The sequence below is a fragment of the Manacus candei genome, unplaced genomic scaffold (assembly GCF_025592945.1).
Source record: "Manacus candei isolate 608988 ecotype Guabito, Panama unplaced genomic scaffold, ASM2559294v1 h1tg000017l, whole genome shotgun sequence".
NCBI lineage: Eukaryota > Metazoa > Chordata > Aves > Passeriformes > Pipridae > Manacus > Manacus candei.
The window spans coordinates 25125573-25144516 of NW_026138065.1; the positions used below are offsets into that span (position 1 = coordinate 25125573).

The 18944-nt window shown below is 39.4% G+C and overlaps 2 protein-coding genes across 2 annotated transcripts in view; one reads left to right on the plus strand and one right to left on the minus strand.

Moving 5' to 3' along the window:
• NVL (nuclear VCP like) overlaps positions 1-9077 on the minus strand; it is a 37333-nt gene extending 28256 nt beyond the window's left edge. Inside the window, exons 1-10 of the mRNA XM_051783386.1 lie at positions 8947-9077; positions 6956-7029; positions 5807-5859; positions 5626-5719; positions 4683-4737; positions 3889-4155; positions 2366-2489; positions 1994-2070; positions 1574-1708; positions 432-533 (exon numbers count right to left, since the gene is read on the minus strand). Coding sequence (XP_051639346.1) covers positions 432-533; positions 1574-1708; positions 1994-2070; positions 2366-2489; positions 3889-4155; positions 4683-4737; positions 5626-5719; positions 5807-5859; positions 6956-7029; positions 8947-9027 — 1062 coding nt within the window. The 5' untranslated portion in view covers positions 9028-9077. The remainder of the gene's footprint in view (positions 1-431; positions 534-1573; positions 1709-1993; positions 2071-2365; positions 2490-3888; positions 4156-4682; positions 4738-5625; positions 5720-5806; positions 5860-6955; positions 7030-8946) is intronic.
• CNIH4 (cornichon family AMPA receptor auxiliary protein 4) lies at positions 9049-16788 on the plus strand. Its single transcript, XM_051783434.1, has 5 exons — positions 9049-9187; positions 10490-10558; positions 11595-11707; positions 15903-16043; positions 16587-16788. Exons 1-5 carry the CDS (start codon positions 9119-9121, stop codon positions 16612-16614), a joined length of 420 nt encoding a protein of 139 aa, XP_051639394.1. The 5' UTR covers positions 9049-9118; the 3' UTR covers positions 16615-16788.
• The last annotated feature ends 2156 nt before the right edge of the window (positions 16789-18944 follow it).

Sequence of the window (18944 nt, forward strand, 5' to 3'; positions counted from 1 at the left end):
TGTTTGTTCCAAATTTTCTACTTTATACTTAGACCCCCAAAGCCTAAAGCATCTCACACTCACTCAAACTCCACGCCACACAAAACTAGCAAAAAACCCTGTAACAGAAAAGCACAATCAACCGCTCGTTTTGGTTTTTTTATATATCAAACCAAGCAGCTCCAAATATCTAAATAATTTCTGTTGCTCTCTTTACATTGCTATGATGAACTATCTTTTGTCAAGGCTTCAGAATAGTAAGCTTTGTGCCCTATGACATCACGACAGTACAATGGAATTCTGCTCACAGGAGGGGAGACAAATCCTGTGTGCAGCAGTATAAGGATTCACTCACTAATATTCACCCAAAGTCAAACCACAGCAGCAAAGTTCGAATCTTTACAAAGAAGAAGATAAACAATTCACAGTGCAATTTCCAATGGGTGTCTCACCACAGCCTGCTCAAACAGTTCTCTCAGTTTCTGCTCAGATTCCCCTGACACTCCAGACACAATCTCTGTTGCAGCCACTTTCAACATTGGGAGCTCGAGTTCCTGGAAGAGACAAGGAATATTGTATGATACATCCAGAGGTTAGAAACGTTGGCTGTCCTTGGAGACAAATATTTTCCAATATGACATCTTCTACATCTACAAACTATGCAATCAAGACTGAAACCTAAAGAGCTTTTAAAAAAAGATAAGTAGCATCGTCCAACTTAAAATGGGTCTGAGCCATTTGTCCAAGTGAATGGAAATGGATATTAAAAAAAACCGCTTTCCCTAACTCAGTTAGAGAATGACTGCACTGTCAAATAGCTTTTCACCTTGGTTCCCAAGCCAGTCCTTCACAATGCATATATTTCAGTCCGTGCTTGGGCTCCTTTGTTGAAAAAAACCTGTTTATTTCTAAGCATAACAGTGCAAGATAAGCCCCACCAAGTTTGGTTTCCTTAATCCTGCTCCAGAAACATGTGAGCAGGACTGTACAACAAGGCACTTGTAAAACACACACTCAGTGTTTTCTGCTATTAAAAATAAATAAATACAATGGTGACTTTGACAGACTGTAGCACAGTAGTGCTACAGGTAGTGCAGTCTCACCACACACCAAACTATCCACACCAATGGTGTCATATGCTCTGAAAATGTCAGTTTGACACAGGCAAGGCAACATCCAGTTTGGAAATTCAGGATGGTTGGTTAACAGATGCCACCCAATAAAATCAATGTAATGCCTCATAAAAAATGGTAAGGTTGAGTCTAGACTTAAAATGAAACACTAGGGTACATTTAATCAAAAGTACCTTCCATTTATACCCTTCTCAACACCTGTGCCTATACTGTTGTCCTTAGAATGCCTCAAACCAATTTAAAATGTAAAACTCTGTCACTATGTCTCTTCTTTATATATGAGGTTCTATCAAGTACAGATTCAGATGGAATTCAAACAAAGTGAGCATTAATATTTTTCAGACTATCCCAGGAAGGATAAAGAAGTGGAACGATCCAGCCTACCATGAAGGAGGACTATTTTCTTTCTCTCTAAATATAATTCAAGAAAAGAAGAAACTGTAAATTTAAAGCTATCTCACCCCAGCAATTGCCTGTGCAAGTAAGGTTTTTCCACAGCCTGGTGGCCCATGTAAAAGAAAACCACGAGGTGGAACCACGCCTAAGTGGTTATAGACTTCGGGATGACGGATGTGAATGAGCATCTTGCATATTTCCTGTTAAGAACAAGAAAAACCTTCATTTAAATTACAGAAATTAGCATTACAGATTGCTGCTATTATAGACAGGGCAAAGTAAAGCAAGTTCTGTTTATTAATCTGATTTCAGTGACTGCTTAGAGAAAGATTAATCCAAGGAAAATAAACAAGCTTCTTGTTGTTGGTATAAGCAGCTCTTCTCAGTGCCATGCAGATGAATTCTGCGAGACTCCATCTTTGGCATTTTTCACGTGACATTTCTTTCAGTGCATCCTGTAGCCCACCAATAAAATTTTAACTAACCTTTAAAGTTTCATCGTTGCCTCCTACATCCTCAAATGTCATTGAAGGGCAATAGAGCTCTGGTCCCTTACTTCTCACTGTTAAGGAGCAAAAGTCACACAAATTTAAACACGGTATAACAGTAGTTGCTAACACCAGACAGAAAGGTACTAAGCCGTAGTTAAGTTAGCTATGTTAGCCTTAGCTAATTGTTATTTTTTAGTAGTAGACACAGGACTGAAATATTTTTTTAGTATAACATTAAGGCTAAATTTTTTTTTTAAAAATGCTTGAGATCGCTTCTCTGCACCTCAAAAAACACTGCTCGGGTAACAGATCCCACGGTCAAATATCGTCTCTGTTTTGAGTAACACACCAAAAATAACTTCTCACCTTTCTTAAGTAACATGGATTCAATTTCTCCATCCACATCTGGAAATTCTTCCTTTTTTCTTTTTGCTCTCTTGCCCTTTGTCTTCTTTCTTTCACTCTCCAAGAGAGAATATTCTGCTGATTTCTAGGCCATAAAACCAGAATCACATACATAACCTTTTAAATCAATGAACTTCTGCAAATACTTTAAAGAAGAAAATGTGTGTCTATGATGCTTAACTTACACATATTATATAAATAAAGACAAGCAAGGCAGGAATTTAACTCCTTTTGTAGAAAATCGTTTTTGTACTTAGGATTTTTTCCCTTTTTAAAATGGGATGAATAAAACTATACAAATCTTTTTACTCCATTGGAAACAATTTTTATTACTAGTAAGTCACAAATGGTTATACAAAAATATTATTCAGTGCTCACATAAGTTAACTGCACGAAAGAAAAGGACTATTACAAGATAAAAGAAATAAAAAGTTCAATGATGAAAGCTGGGGAGTTTTTGTTGGGCTTTTTTTTTAAGAATACAGTATTGCAAATATTTTACAATTTGGAGATCTCTCTTCTATTCATTTTCTCTAGATGAGAGGATGCAGTACTACTAGGATAAAGGAATGATTTATCAAATCTGCCTATTCAGTAAGCATTTTGTGTAATTAGAAAGGCAGATGTAAATGCAGGTCTTCCTTCACATAAAAAACAGGCTGCTGAAACATCTGGTCAGTCAAGCAATACAAATGTTAACTCACATACACAAATGGAAAGCTTTCAGCAGCTAAACAAAATTATTTTTTTCAAAATAAAAAAATGACTGGGGTGAAGGAGGGGATCACAAACTGGGTAGGATGTCTAGATGGGGAGTAGAATCTATTTTTTACTGCTTTATAAGTCAATGCAATTTCCTCTCATCTTCTATAACTTTGTCCATTCAAATAAATTCCACTTTTTCCAGACTCACAAAGACTTTAACACGTGCTGTGGCTACAGCAAGCCTCATGCCAGGTAGGCTGATCAATGGTAAATGGAATAAGTAACAGCTACTTATTCCTTTCCACTGATCTTTATCTCAGTGTAGGCACTAAACTGGGCCTCCCTAATACTGAGAACTGCATTTTCCTCAAAAAATGTGGAGGAAATTCATAATTTGGTGTCTTTTTACCTCCCATACAAACATGTTTGAAATAGGCCAGAAGGTTAGAAAAATCACTTCTGACATGGCAGAACAATGGGCTAAGACACTCCTTCTTCAGAACCCAAGCTAAAAACAAGTACTCTACTAGGCTTAAGCCAATCTTTCTTTTCAGTTTAACATGTTCACCATCTTTAAACACAGCATGCATGTTTGTAAAAAAAAATAATATATTTAAAAAATTCAGAGAGAAAGACTGTCTTTTTGGTCTTAGAATCACCCTTCAGAAGCCTGTTAAGTTACACAGGAAACACAGAATGGTTTGAGTTGGAAGGGACCTTACAGATCAACTATATTCATGCTTCTAGTTTAATCATTTTGGGTTTGTAAAACACAATACCTCAGAAATCAGTTTCTTTTCATCTCCTTCTCCATCCTCAGAAAGGTCAATGAAAAAGTCTTTACCACATGGAGTTTTATCAATGAACCAGCCCCCATCAGAGATCCGTGTTTCACTTCTTGCTCCTGGTGACACGGTGCTTGTCTGAGGTGCAGTTCGCGCAGGAGGAGGGGTTTCCACTGGGTCAGTTTTTGGAGTGGTTGGAACAGAATCAGGATTCCCTTTCTTATATAAGCTCAGCAGGGAACTGTTCATGTGATTTGTAGACTGCAGATTCACACATTTGAAAAGAAAATATACGGGACAGATTATAACTTGGGTTATTTACAGTAAGAGGCCAACGAAAACTATTTCATAAATACAATTTAGCATTATCCCCATGGGAAAAAGAGGCGTGCATCTCCCAACCCACTCCTCTCCAAATCAAATGACTGCATATAAAAATCTGTGCTCCTTGAAGGGGCAGCAGCCTTTGCAATTCACCCTGAAATGACCCTGTTAATTGGCAGGCACCTCTTTGTGTAGTAGTTGGGTATGTCAGTTCCTTTAATCATTTCATTCATTTGATAAGTCTTTCAGGCCCCCACTGTGCCTTCCTCAAAAGTGATTCCTCACCACAGGTTCTTCCTATTCCTTCAGAATTCAGTCTCCTTTCAGCTCTATAGATTCTCAGTGGGAATTGTCAACTCTGACTATACCTCCTCTCTTATCTCCACTTTTAAATTCTCCAAGTGCACTTTTACAACATAGAATCATATATTATGCAAATACAAATGTAATAAAATACAACTTACTAGATCTTCTGGATAATCATCATAATCAGAGTCATCTGTTGTACTTCCAGTAGTCCTTTACATGGAAGGAAGACAAAACCTCCATGATTATCAGAGCAGAACTGCGAGACATCCATAAAATAAAACAAATGCAATTTCAACAACGTGGCTCCCCACAACTGTGACAGGCAGCCTAAAGCTGGAGAGAAATTCCTGACTTGCATGTTTCAAATTTTCTACTGTTAAGAGTTAAAAAATGTATGCTTTCCAAGTCTGTGATGAGTTGGATCAACTTGTCAGCCTGGCTGAAAGACAGTCCTAAAAAAAGGTGATGTAGGATCACTCTGACTCAGTTTACCAAGAGATCACAGAATCACCAGTGCTGGCACAAGGCAAGCAGTAGCAAATCACTGCTGAACTAGACTAGTCCTTCTGACAACATTGTTCTCATTTCCCACAAGATCCTTAATATCTACCACAAGTTAGAGAAACCAGAACAGTCCATGAGACCATGCACAGGTTTAGGAGTCAGGAAATCTCAATTCCCACTGGTGATTTACTCAGAACAGCCTGTCTTGTAGTCCTGTCTCTGATATGTAGACAATATCTCTCATTCTCAAGAAAGATTAAGAACAAAACAGAACACAGGAACTGAATCACAGGAGAACTGAGGCCTTGTGTGGAAAACTATCAAAGATGCCCCAAGATATCCACTAATTCAGGGCTGTATGTTCCCCATAACAGAGAAATCATGATTAGCTCTAGTATCTGCTTGTCTCTAGGGACAAAAGTGATTCCAATAAATACAGGTAACTTCTGAAGAAGACAGGCCTATGGGATATCAAGGATCTACCTGTAACCTTGAAACTACCAAAATTTAATAATATGAAGACAGAGAGCTTTAAAGAAATTATAACATTATTAATTAAGGCATTATTAATCTACTGGTAAAAATTCATCTTACTCATTTTTCTCTTGTCTTGCTCTTTTTGCCACATGTTCGGCTTCTAAAACTGCTAAATCCTCACGTTGTTTTTCATTACTGATTATTCCAAACACTGAAAGAAAAAGTCCAAACATTTAAGAAAACAGCCAAAGCATAATCAAAGAATTTGGCATCTTGGACACAACGCTAACAGAACTACCTTTTGCAACTTGTATTCTAAAGGCATTTCTTTTCCTTCGTCCATATTCTGCACTGAAAAAGAAAACCAAAATAAACAGGTTACACCAACTGATTTTTCCCCGTAAAAATACCTGGTAAGTTGATACCCAAGCTTCCACACAAGTTCTTATTAAAAATCAACTATGTGAAAATGTGATTATTTTTTCTTAAGACTGGAATAGCTCAGTCACTGGGATGAAACCAAATCATTAAACTATGCTGGTCTCTAAGGAGATATTTAGTAAAAATTATCAAGGTCCTCTTTAACTGTAGATACAGAGAAGCAGTAAGGTACAAATGAGTACACTGGATTCTATTTCACAACATTAACAATATTTTAATTTTAATGCAAACATGAACATATGGACACAGGACTATATTCTAAAAAGGACACTCCAGTAAGGAATAACCATGTTAATTAATAATGGTCACTATGAGAAATTCTGATTCAAGAGTATCCTTAAATGCAAACAAAAATCATCAACCTTTTACCTTCCCTTACTGAAGGTGTGTTTTACTTACTTGCTTTAATACAACACCCAACAGAGGCAAAACAAAACCCCAAGACCCATAAGCATCCTAAGCAAGGGGGTTTGGCTCATTTTCTCTAACAAGGCACAAATAAACAGAGCACACAAACATGAGTGAATACACTTCTCCACCCTCATTAATCCCCACCTTGCTCCCCACCCAGAAAAGTGTAACAGCATAAAAATAACTAGGCAAGACTGATTGTCCTGCTGAGCAACTGAGCACGATACAATGTCCTGTTGGGTCCTGTATCTCTACCCTGTGCCTGCACTGAAGAGTTATTTTCCCCTCATAATTTAAGCTCACTGGGGTAAAGACCAACATGCTGCCATGCATCTTTAGCTGTTGATTTAAAACAAAAAAATCAACCCACGACTAGATCGTGTAATCCCAGTGTGTTAATAAGATCTGTGTTACTAGATATATCAGCAAAGGGAAACACTGGAGGGGAAATGATCTTACTGTTTCAATCAACCTCAACAACTGGCAAGGATGTTAACATAACAAAAATTATTTTTTTAAATTAAAAATACCTGAATGTAAAATAATATATTCAGTATTTTAAATACAGAACATAAGAATACAAGTCTTGGCTCACCTGTAGGTTTTCTGCAAATCAGATGCTAGGACTCCAATGTCAACATACTGCCCACATTTACTGCTTGCAAGATACTGAAATGAAGAATTTTAAGCAGGGAACAAAATTCTTGTCAATCACTTCACCAGAACAGCTAGACCACATGTGCCTATTTCAAACTCTATTCTTCTTAGGAAGTCAAAATGAAAATCAGAAACAGCTTTTCACTGCCTTGCAACACACCGGAGAGTATTTCCTCTGGAAATGGGAAATGCTTATTAAATCACAGATAACTAGGTAGCTTTGTTTCCCCAGGAAAGGCAGTATCCTTCATTTTGGGGCTTTTGGGGCTGGGTCAACTCCAATGTTTTTATTTTGTAAGAAAGACGACTTTGGAGTCCACACAGCATCCTATTGTCAATCCTAAAGGTCTTGGTTCCTCTCAGCTAGTCTCCTTTTGGTTTAGATCTCCTACCCAAAAAATGAAACCATCTATATCAATCAGCATGAATACTGTCGTAATAAGAACTTCAATCTTTACAAGATGTTTCAAGGAATACTATAGAAAAGTGCATTAACAAAAGTGAATTCTGTCAAGCCTTTTGTTATGACAGCAGTTAATCCAACCCATTTCCAAACCACAATTATGAAAGTGTGAGAAAATGTACAAAATTCCATGTACAACTGTACTCCATTTACTCTCTTTCCCCACTCTCCAAATCGGGAGTGAGACGGAGTTTTTACACTGTAAAGATCAATTCCTTCTTAAAAAGGAGAAAGAAAACAGAGAATCTCCCTAAAAGATATGGTATCACAGATGTCACAGTGAGGAGAATTTCAAAACATCATTTAAATTAATAACTCTATTTAAAACAATCAAATTGAATAGAGAGTTATCTTTTAAAATTATGTTAAACTTCACATCACCCAAGGGCAGCTACTGCCCTGCAAGAAACATCAAGCCTATCATAAACCCTACCACAAAAAGGCTTTACCACTTCAGAATAGTCAAGACACAGTCACTGTGATCTTGTAAATTAAACCAAGCAAGTTCCCTCAAGCAGCCACTTGCATTTGAAGGAATTAGAAGTGGAGTACCCTAATACAGAGGTATTAGGGTGTTTAATTTGCAAAGTCACCAGAGATTATCATAAGACATAACACAGCACTGTGCCACTTGAAGGAACCACTGTTCTCCCTGCTCTTCACACATGTGCTAGGGAAGTAATTTTATTTTCCCCTTTTATTTATCTATTTAATATAATCGCTTTTTACATGTTTCCAAATGTAAACACTTAAAATTTGCCAATATCATGGAATGACAGGATCAAATAGGTGGGAAAACACCCCTGAGATCATCAAGTCCAACCTATGACCGAACACCATCATGTCAAATGGACCATGGCACCAAGTGTTACATCCAGTCTTTCCTTATACACCTCCAGGGACGGTGACTCCACTGCCTCCCTGGGCAGCCCATTCCAATGCATAATCACCCTTTCTGTGAAAAAATTCCTACTAATACCCAAATATATATATATATATATGCACACACACACATATATATATATACACCCCACGTATATACATATATGTGCACATCATATATATGCACATATACCTAGATATGTACGTATATATACACACATGGTATATTTATACACTGCTCATTGCACGCTTGAAGCAGCAGCCACCCTCAGGATCAGAACTACTGAAGAGGACGGAAAGATGTGCGAAAATAAAGCGAAATAACAGAAAATTTAAAAAAAATACACACCCCCTCCCAACAAACAAATAGACCTTTCTAAAGCCTATTTAAAGGCTCCGGGAGGTAAGGCCGGACTTTGGTCCCCTCCAGCCCCTGAGCGGGCCAGATGCTCAAGGCCCCTCAGCGGGCGTGGGACACACGAGCCCTCCCCCCCCCCCCCCCCGCCGCCAATACCGTGGCCGTGGCCGTGGCCGTGGCCGGTGCCGTGGCCGGTGCCGGGGGTGCCCGTGCGGGCGGGCAGTACCTGCTTGACGCGCTGCTTGAGCCGCGGGTCGATAGCGCGGCCGGGCCGGCTCCTCATGGCCCCCCGAGGCGGGGACTCCATTTCCCAGCGGGACCCGCGGCCGGGCCCGCCCGGGCGGGGCGGGTCCTACGGCGGCCGGGAGGGCCCCGGGGGCGGCGGGCGCGGCGGCGGGATGGAGTCGGTGGTTTTCATCTTCTCGCTGATCGACTGCTGCGCCCTCATCTTCCTCTCCGTCTACTTCGTATCCTGCTCCTTGGGGGCGGGCAGGGATGGGGCACGAGGGCGGGCCGGGGCCGGCGGGCTGGGGGCAGTGGGGCAGGAGGAGCTGCGCCGGGTCATGGCCGCGGTTCGGGGGCCCGGGGTGCAGCCCCCTGGACCGGGGGATCCGGGGAGCCCGGAGCGCCTGGCTGCGGGGAAGTGCCGCGGGATTCGGTGCCCAAAGCATGTTGGGCTCTTGGAGCGCGGGGCGGGGGGCTGTGGGAGCACAAGGAGCTGTGGGAGCCCAGGGAGCGGTGCCGGCGCCGGCCCTCGGGAGCCGCACGGGCCTAAAAAGCGCGGCCGCGCAACAGGGTTCGAATTGCGAGAGTGCCTTGCCCTGTCTTAGGCGTGTGCTCCGGGCTGTGGGGCTCCGAGTTCCTCGACAAACAGGATTTCCATCTTCTTTGTTAGAGACCCGCCCGCAGCCTTTGCTGCCTGGCGTTGTTGCAATGTAGAGGCACAGATTTGGCTTCATTTTCTTTACGTTTCTCAGTAAAAGCCAACTAGCTTTTACACCTCTTTCAATCCTAGTGCTATTTCAGAGTCTACCTGCTGCTAACAGAAACAAGTACAGAAGCACTTGGGAAAAAAATTCGGCCTAGAAGGATAGATTATTTGTTGAAAAATGAAAAGCCTTCACCTGTTTTTTTAGGAATAGAAAAAACTGTGTTCATTTCCTTGGAGAAAAGGACGATGTCTTTACAGGACATAGCGAGATGATGTGCACACGTGCATCTTAAACCTCTTTTGAGAGGACTTTTCTGTCTGAAATATTCATATTTCAGTTGCTGAAAGTTCATTCAATAATGATGTTACTCTCTTATTGCCTAATGAAGTATTAATTAATCCAGTAGTGTTAAAAAAAAGTAGATTAACTTCTTGAATCCGAACTATTTTGCTTTATTGTGAGGAGAGTTTAAAAAGTGCATTAACTTTTTGTTACTTTTAAGTTCTGGCTTCAAGGCTTGTATTAATAAATCTGATACTAAAATTACTGAGTTTGCCTCCCTGGCTTGTTGTAAGGGTTGAACTGAACTTTAGCATTTGTGCAACAGTTGCCCTTGAGAAAATATCATAAAATCACTTGGCCTGATAATAAAATGTCGCCAAGCTTTCTGCCTGACACAGGAGTGAGTTGTAACTGATTGAAATATGTCTTAGGCAGATCAACATGGAACAAGATGTCTGCAGTGAGAGCAAGAGGGTTCTCCCCAATTTATTGGCTAAAAATAAAGCTTTGTATATTCCCAGTCACCATACAATGTTTCCTTATCTTGGACTCCAGATAATCACACTATCAGATTTGGAATGTGACTACATCAACGCTAGATCATGCTGCTCCAAACTCAATAAAGTAAATTGTTCTTCATTGCATTTAATGTGGTTTGAGAAAACCACATCCTTCATCTCAGCATCACAAATCACTGGGGTGTAAATGCATACCTCGAGAGCCTCGACTGGCAGTATTTTGCATACATCCTTTACTTCAGCCTGCCTGTCTCTTTTGGGTGCCCATCTTTCAGCAAATTCAGTCACAAAAGGCTGTTGTTCTGACCCCTGGTGCTCCAGGATGGGCTGCTGCCTAAAGTGGTGGGACTGAGACAATGCTTCACAGAGCTCTTGAGTTCTGTGCTTTGGTTCTTGTAGGTGGGCCACACCAAGGGTGTCTACTCATGACTGAACTCTGAGGTCTTCACAGCAACTTTCTCTGATCTGTGTAGTTTCTAACCTCTCTTGAACAGTAGAGTTTTACTGTGATAAGGAAAAGTACCACTTTAAACAAATCTCCTTGAAACTGTTTGCATTAAACCAGTGTGGCCTTCCCATGTATGTGTGTTCATTTGGATTTAAAGGTATTTTTTTGTTAATGAAAGAGAGAGAGGCACAGGATACTATCAAGCCAAAAATGTGTAGTTGCAAGGGGCTGACCCAATTTAACTGCAGTTTTCATATTGATCAACATTTTTATCCGTTCCAAGCCTGAGGCTTGTTTGTACGTTCTGTGTCTGTGCAGATTTTAATTATCTGTGTTCCTAAATCCACTGTTCTCTGCAGTGATTTCAAACGGGCACTGTATACTTTTTAACTCGCTTTTTTAAGTGCTTGTGTAATACAGTTGTGTTCAGACAGCTGCTGTGATGCTCTCCAGACATGCTTTGATAAAGCACCTCTGTTATAATATCGTAGGCCTTGATTTCTGGCTTACTTGCCTGGAATCTGCCTGAAAGTATTAATTTCTCCACACTGTGATGGAATCACATGCCTCTGCCATGAATGTTTCTCTCTTGAGTTTTGCATGATTAGAATGAGATGATAACTCCATATAGATCTCTGTTTCAGAAAGGAATTTACATTTGTGTGTGTAACCCTTTTCTTTTCCCTTTTTACAGTGGGTGGTCCCTGAGGTGATTGGCCATGCTGTTGTAACAGTATTAATGCTTATTTCATTGCACTGGTTCATCTTTCTCCTTAATTTACCAGTAGCAACATGGAATATATATAGGTAAGTGCACAGGGGTTTATGTGCTTTTTTTTCCCCACTGTTACTAGTTTAGCTTTAAGTGTAGTACAAGGATAAATAATATGTTATGGTGAGATGTTTCAGTTGTGTTCTTGAGCTGCTACTAGTCTTCATTGATCAAACTAACATAAAACCTCTTCTTGCCATTAAAATCATAAGAAACCCAACAGTGTAAAGGATATGAAACTTTTGGCCTTTCCTTTCATTATCCCCAGTGCTCAGGAATTTGTGGGTCATTCCCAAGTTCATAGGAAATATTAATTGGGATTATGAAGTACTGCAGACAGAGTTGTTAATGTTTTTCATGCTGTGCCTACGTGTGTGATATCGGCATAAAAGTGCTGAGGTCAGCTTGCCTGATGGTTGTAAAACCACTGGGCTGGGGTGTCGTCCCCCACACAATGTCCTCCTTCATTCACTGACTTGTCTCTCCCTCTCATCTGCACTGGTTTTGTTCCCCCATCCTGCCTCTTTGTATTTGGAAAGGTTTGCAGACTTTTCATCCTAGGAAAGCTGTCAGTGTTACTGGTCTTTGAGCCCTGGGCTGCCACCTCTTGGAAATGGTTTAGTTATCAGTAAGGGTTTCCATGTGGCAACACCGGGACCGTGAGTTCAAAAAATGTTCTTTTTATCTTGTATCATTTGATGTTTGGAGAACTGACCCTTACAGTTGTTAAACTAATGGAAACTGGGTGTGAATTTGTCAGAAATTATCTCTAAACACTGTACTATGGGAATAAAAAAGTTTAAGGTACAAGTAGGAAAAGTTTGCTGTAATTCTTGTTTGCCTGAACCTGTTAGGGTTAACTAGTTGCAGGGGTGGGTTGAGTCACTGGTAAAATTAAACAAGAAGTTCACAGCTCTCATCAAAACAAGGTTGAGTATCTCTGTACTGATAACCTGGCTGTTCTTGGGCAAAATAGTCATGCATTCATCACCCTTGTTTTCTGTGGAATGCCAGCCAAGCCTTCAAATGTTTCTAAGCCGGAGTAACATACGACAGTGTAACTTTGTGCTTAATAAACAAATGTTGCCTAAATGCACACACGTGGGGCATGTTTTTGCCTATTTTTGTTTGGCCACCCACATGTACAACTGTTACACAAAGTGACCAGTATTCTGTTTGGTATCTGCTGGCAACTTTGGAGTTTGATGTTTCATTTAGGCAAGGCTGTTTCTGCAGAGACACTGGACAGAGAATGGATTTTCTTTGAAGCTTTGAAGCTTTCCTTTACTGGTTACCCTGTTGCTGCTTAATTTGGTGTATTTATGTTAATTTTTAAAGTAGCACCTTGCTTTCCCTTCTAAACCCCGTTAGAATAAATTTTCGAAGATAAATGATTTCTATTTCCACACTTCATGCAATAAGCTTTGACTGCTGTTTTTTATTGACAGCTCTCATTTTATATTTGTCATACATGGCATAAATATTCTGAATATCCTAAAATCCGGGATTGTTTCCTCAATTTTAGATATGCAGTGTAGGCAATAAATGAATCTGACAATATGATACTTTGCCTGTCCTGCCACAAGAAATCAAAATGTTAAGCCTATATCACTAATCCTGCCTTCCTTCTGTGGATTGAGGAGTTTCACTCACACTAATAGCCTGGATTATCCCATCTATAATGAAGGAATTAGAGATTTGCAAAAGCAGGTGTGGTGTTTAGCATTATCAGTTCATCAGGAACTGTAGTGATGGGACAAGGAGTAATAGATTCAAACTAAAAGAGGGGAAATTTAGGTTAGATATATGGAAGAAATTCTTTTCTGTTAGGGTGATCAGGCAGTGGCACAGATTGCCCAGAGGAGTCATGGATGTATTTCTGCACACAAATTCAGAAGGGTTTAAGTTTATTGTCTATTCCAAAATGATGACAGAAATAATTGTATTGAGACTGAAGCAGTCTGTGCTTTGTAGTAGAAATGATAAAGGTAGGACAATCTCTTCCTGTCATTCACTTTTCTTCAAAATCTGCCTAATCTCAATGAATGAATGGCAGTACTTGCCTAATTTACTAAATGTCTCAAGGATTTCAGTTGGAAGAGAGAGATTTTGTGCAAAAGGGGCATCAGAAATAAATGCTGGGAAGGATAAATTGGTCAATAATGCATCAAGGGAGACTTTCAAACATGTTTATTGTAACATCCTGCTGGCCCTTCTTGTTCAGCGTGCTCAGATGATCATTTAATTTGGGGTTTTTTTGATGAATTTTGTAGTGTCTCGGGTGAGACAGTTTTGTCTTACATTCTCCTTGTTTTAAAACTCTTAGGGAAGTGTTCAGTTTTTTTCTTTCTGCTTTGTTATGTAAATCTTGAGAGGATAGGTCCAAATAATGTGATTCTTGCTGTGTCTTTAAGTAGATAATACTCATCTTAAAACTGAAAAAGTAAAAAAAGAAAAATTCTTAAAAATGCAGGCAAAATTCTGACCAGAACTTCTACATCACTTTAAAAATTGTGTAATCTAGAGGGAAGTGTCCTGTTGCTGTGGCAGCAGCTTCCACTGAATGGAAATACTGAAGGCAGTAGTGTGTGTATCCATTAAAGCTGACAGTTGTCATGTTTGCTGTAGAAGTTTTTTGGCTGTTTAGAGTATGACGACTGCCTTGAGTTGGGTTTGTCAGCATTAGCACGTTGTATCCATGACTAGTTTCCTTAAATATGTAATATAAGCTGTCCCAACTTGTGGGCCTCTAGGAAAAAATACCTCACAGGTTCTGCAGTTAAGCTGCAAAATTTAAGTGTTATCATTCTTCCTAAAAAGAAAAATTAATACATGCTGCCTTTGTGGCACTCTTGTCCTAGACATGTAAGAAAATTATGCGCCCTATTTCTAGGATAAATTGGTACAGGAAACTTGTGTTCTTCCTTTTATTCCAATTAAATGCCTTCCATTCCCAGTAAACGGACAATAATGTCTGTTATACTACTAAAAATAGAACAATCCTTTAAAGCTTCAAATTTAGAAGAGAATTTCAAACTGGAATTTGTTCACATGAACTATTTTTCATGGGACACAACTGTCTCTGAAACTAGTCAAGTATGCTGCAGTGCTTTTTAATACCTCTGTGTGAAGGACACATACTGTGGTCTTACTGGGTTTTTTTTTCCAGTCTTGTACTGCCACTTGAAAACATCTTTGTTTCTTGTTCCCCTTCTTCCCCTTCTTCTCCTCCTGTTATTGAAATGAATGTTGTAAGAGGTGAGGAAGTGTCTTTTGGAGTACAAGTGTTGCCACTTGAGTACAGAAAGAAAATCAAAGTCTTCTGTTCTGAAACCATTTTTCCTCCAGAAGGACTTCAATTCCCATATAGAAAGATTATTAATCCAGGAAGGTAAAGACTGTATGACATCTCAATGATTTAATAGTACTGCTCTAGCTTGAGCTCAGCAGGAGTGAGAACTTCATCTGCTCCTATTTTCTCCCATGAGAAATGCTTGGGACAAAAACCCATGGTGCTTGCTGAATTTTCACAGGACGTAAGCATTGTGTTTTCCAACCTCATTCTTCCTTTCCTTGCGTTTCACTTGGTTTCACTCAACTTTTGTTCTTATGTGGGTTTGGACAGCAGAACTTCTTCAGTTCTGCCCAGCCTCTCATCCTCTCAGCCTCAGTGTCAGTGCTGAGATGTGACAGGGTGGCTGTGACAAAGACAGGAATAATACACAGATCCTTTGTCTTGTCATACACCATCTCATTTTGACAACCAGAGTTTGTGATTATCTATGTGAGGTTTTTTTGCTAAATAAATCACTAATTCTTAGCTAAATGAAGTCTTTTCCAGTCCTTTTCATCTAATGCATCTTTCCACTGTGGGTGGATGTTTTCTCCATGACAGCAAGTAACTGTGAACAGCAATTAACTGGAATTGGCTGTTACCTGGAATCTCTCCCATTTATACATGGGAAGCCAGGCTGATGCTTTTAGTACTTCTTGTCCTCCTATTTTTTGTTTGTGGGTTGTACTGGCAGAGATACATGCAATATCCTAAAACTGAAATAGAAGTAAAAAAGAACTCCCTTACCTTGAATCATGAAACAACTCTTTAGATGAAATTCTTTTCTGGGAAAGCTCTCCCCCTCTCCTTCTTCTGACATTCCCTAATGATTAAATGACTACATTTTTGGGTTTTGTTGTGTGGTGTTTTTTTTTTCTTTATTCTTAAACTTTCAGGTACATTATGGTGCCAAGTGGAAACATGGGAGTGTTTGATCCCACAGAGATCCATAACCGAGGACAACTGAAATCACACATGAAAGAAGCCATGATTAAACTGGGCTTTCATCTGCTCTGTTTCTTCATGTACCTTTACAGGTTAGTTTCAAAAATTGCTCCCAAGGAACAAAGGAATTGTCTGCCAGCTATTTTTATCTCTTCTATTCTTCTACTGTAATTGCTGGTATTCTAGTCTTATCTTTTTGCATCCTGCTAAGCCTCAGTAATATATTTTGACAGCTATCTGTGGGTTCATTATATACCTTTATTCTTTCTGATCAGACATTATTTGGAAACTCAGGCTACTCCTTAATCTCTAAATCACTACAATATAAAGAGTTACATGCTTTCAGTGCCTACAGTAAGTGGCCTATTTAGAATGGAAATAATCTTGAGGACCAAGTTGATCTAAGTTACAAATGGATGAGTTCTGTGATGGGGCCACTTACTACAAGATGGCAGAGCTGCTGTTATTCTGCAGCAATATTACTTCTGCAGCTCTTGTCCTCATAAGCAAAGCACACAGCAGTTGCCTTAACTTTCTATTTCAGGCTCAAGTGCAGCTCTCATGACAGCAGTAGCTGTTCCTGCTTGCACATGCTTCAGTAATCCACTGGTATCATGTTTTCTGTTTTGTCACAGTATGATTCTGGCTTTGATAAATGATTGAGAAGTTGAAAAAGAACCATTAGCTGCCAAACTGGGTCATCACTCCAGTGACTGGTTGTGGAGCCTCAGACACCTTCTGAACACACCTAGATCAGTGTCGTCATGCAGTATATTTTTCCTCTTTGAACAAGAAATATTTTTCTGTATTTTTAACATAAAATATTTTCAAAAGACATTGGATTTGTGTAGCAGTTGTTTTTGTTCCTTTACAACCCAAACTGCTGGAGTTGCTGTTTCTGTAAGATGCAATCCTTGCTTACAGAACTGACCTTTGTAGGAATTAAATGGTGAGAAGGGAAACTCATTTCAGCAGCATGGGCTGGTAATGATGGTAGTTCCAGAACAAATTTAAGTGCAGCTCTGGTGTCTGCTTCTTACTGAAAGGTGTCAGGATGTGCCTCTGGCTGTCAAGCTGTCCTACTCAAGCCTAGTTTGAAGCAGTGCCTGCAACACAGATTTCAAAGTGGAATAGTAGCACAGCTTGCATCTTCGTGTCAGTGTTTTTTCCAGGTAAAAAATAGTGGAATAAAAGTTATGCTTTTCTCCCTTTTCACCCCTCCCTCCAACAACCTATGTGAAGTCATTTTTGGATGGATTAAGATCCCTTTGGTGGAAGTGACACCTGTGTGTAAGAGTGAAAAACATAAATAAGAAACATGATTAATACTTGCTTTTTCCCTTCAACTCCTATTTTGTCACTGAAGTACATCACAGACCTTCACACAAAGTAATCATCATCTTGCTGGTTGGAGCTGGTTACAGAGCAAAAGACTATTTGCAGTTGCTACTCCATGAACCTGCTGTTTCCATATCCAGTGAGGTGAACCAAGAGTATGTCTAGCTCAGGGAAATGGTCTGGTAAACCATAACCCCATTTATCCCAATTCTGATGTGACTCTGCTTCAATGATACCAGCAAACTCAGTTCTTTTTGTGCAGCTCTTGCCTCAGTGATAAGTGTATAAACCTGAGTTTGTACCCTCACTGTCCAATGACTGTCTTTAAACTTTTTTATATGTGCTTGGAAATAGGTCTCTTGAAACAAACACATCAATTAAAACACTTTAAAAATACACTTCTGTAATTATGTCCTAAAATTTATGAGCTTTTTCTTCCTTAAGTACTTGGTTTTTTAGTGCACAGCTGTAATTAACAGATTGTTTTCATGGCCAGCAATGAAAAAGACAACTCTGAGGCTTGATTTCTGTAGATACCTGGTGTTCAGTGTTTGTTATAGGAAAAGTTTGGCTTTAAATTTGTGATGGATGGATTCCAAGTTCAGATGTTGTAAAGATGAAAAACTGCTGAAAATCATGCTCGTTAAAAAATAATTAAGGAAACAGCTACCCCAGCTGTATGCCACTGACTACTTTAAACCACAAAAAAATCAAGCTACAGAAAATACTGCCCTATAAAGCTGAAACTCAGACAGGATGTCAGTCTGGGAAAAGGAGAGCAAGTAAAACTTAGAGAGCAGAAGGTAACTTTTGTAGCAGTTTATGTGGCAGGCAATTAAATTATTTTATTCATGTGTGAGAAAAACATACTACACATTTTGGGTGCTATCTGTTAGAAGAAAGGGCAATGTGGATAAGCTAATTAAGTCAGGTCCTTGCTGTAGTGCTGACAGTAGATATATTTCATTAATGTTTCACACTGAGAAACATGAGCATTAATCTGCAAGTCCATCACTTAAACTAGCAGCTGTATATCTTATTCTAAAGACATGATTTTGAGGTAAGAGCTTTATTATTAATGAAAATGTTTCTATGATACATTGTCTCTGCTGATTTCTAACTACTAGCACCTCAGAATTGCAGGGATGATGTTTAGATAGAGTAGACCCATTCCCCAAGGAAACTGGTAAAATTTATCACTCACTATGAAAAGCTTCTATTCCCTACCCAGACAAGTGTTTCTTCAGAGGTGGGAGCAGGACAGAGAAGGATAAGGGAAAACAACATATCTGAGGTAAAAAAAAAAAATGGGGATAGCATGTGTATTCCCTGACCTAGAGGGATGTTATTGTGGATTCCTCCCCACTTCCTCAAGAGTGAATTATTAACCATGACAGACCAACAAAAAAAAAAATAGAGATATGTTTTCTAAGTGGGGATTGTCAAATATTAAACAATCTATACTTTTATATGAATGCAAACTTCCCACCTCAATTTTTTAATATAAATAAATTCTCTCTTCATTTGTATCTACCGACTGATTATAATAGTTGCAAAAACCTTGGTAGCAGGTTTCAGAGACTACAATTCTGCTGAGTAATTCCACTGGTAATTTCAAAGCCTTCCTATTGTACAGGGTCCTTTCCTGCCTCAGG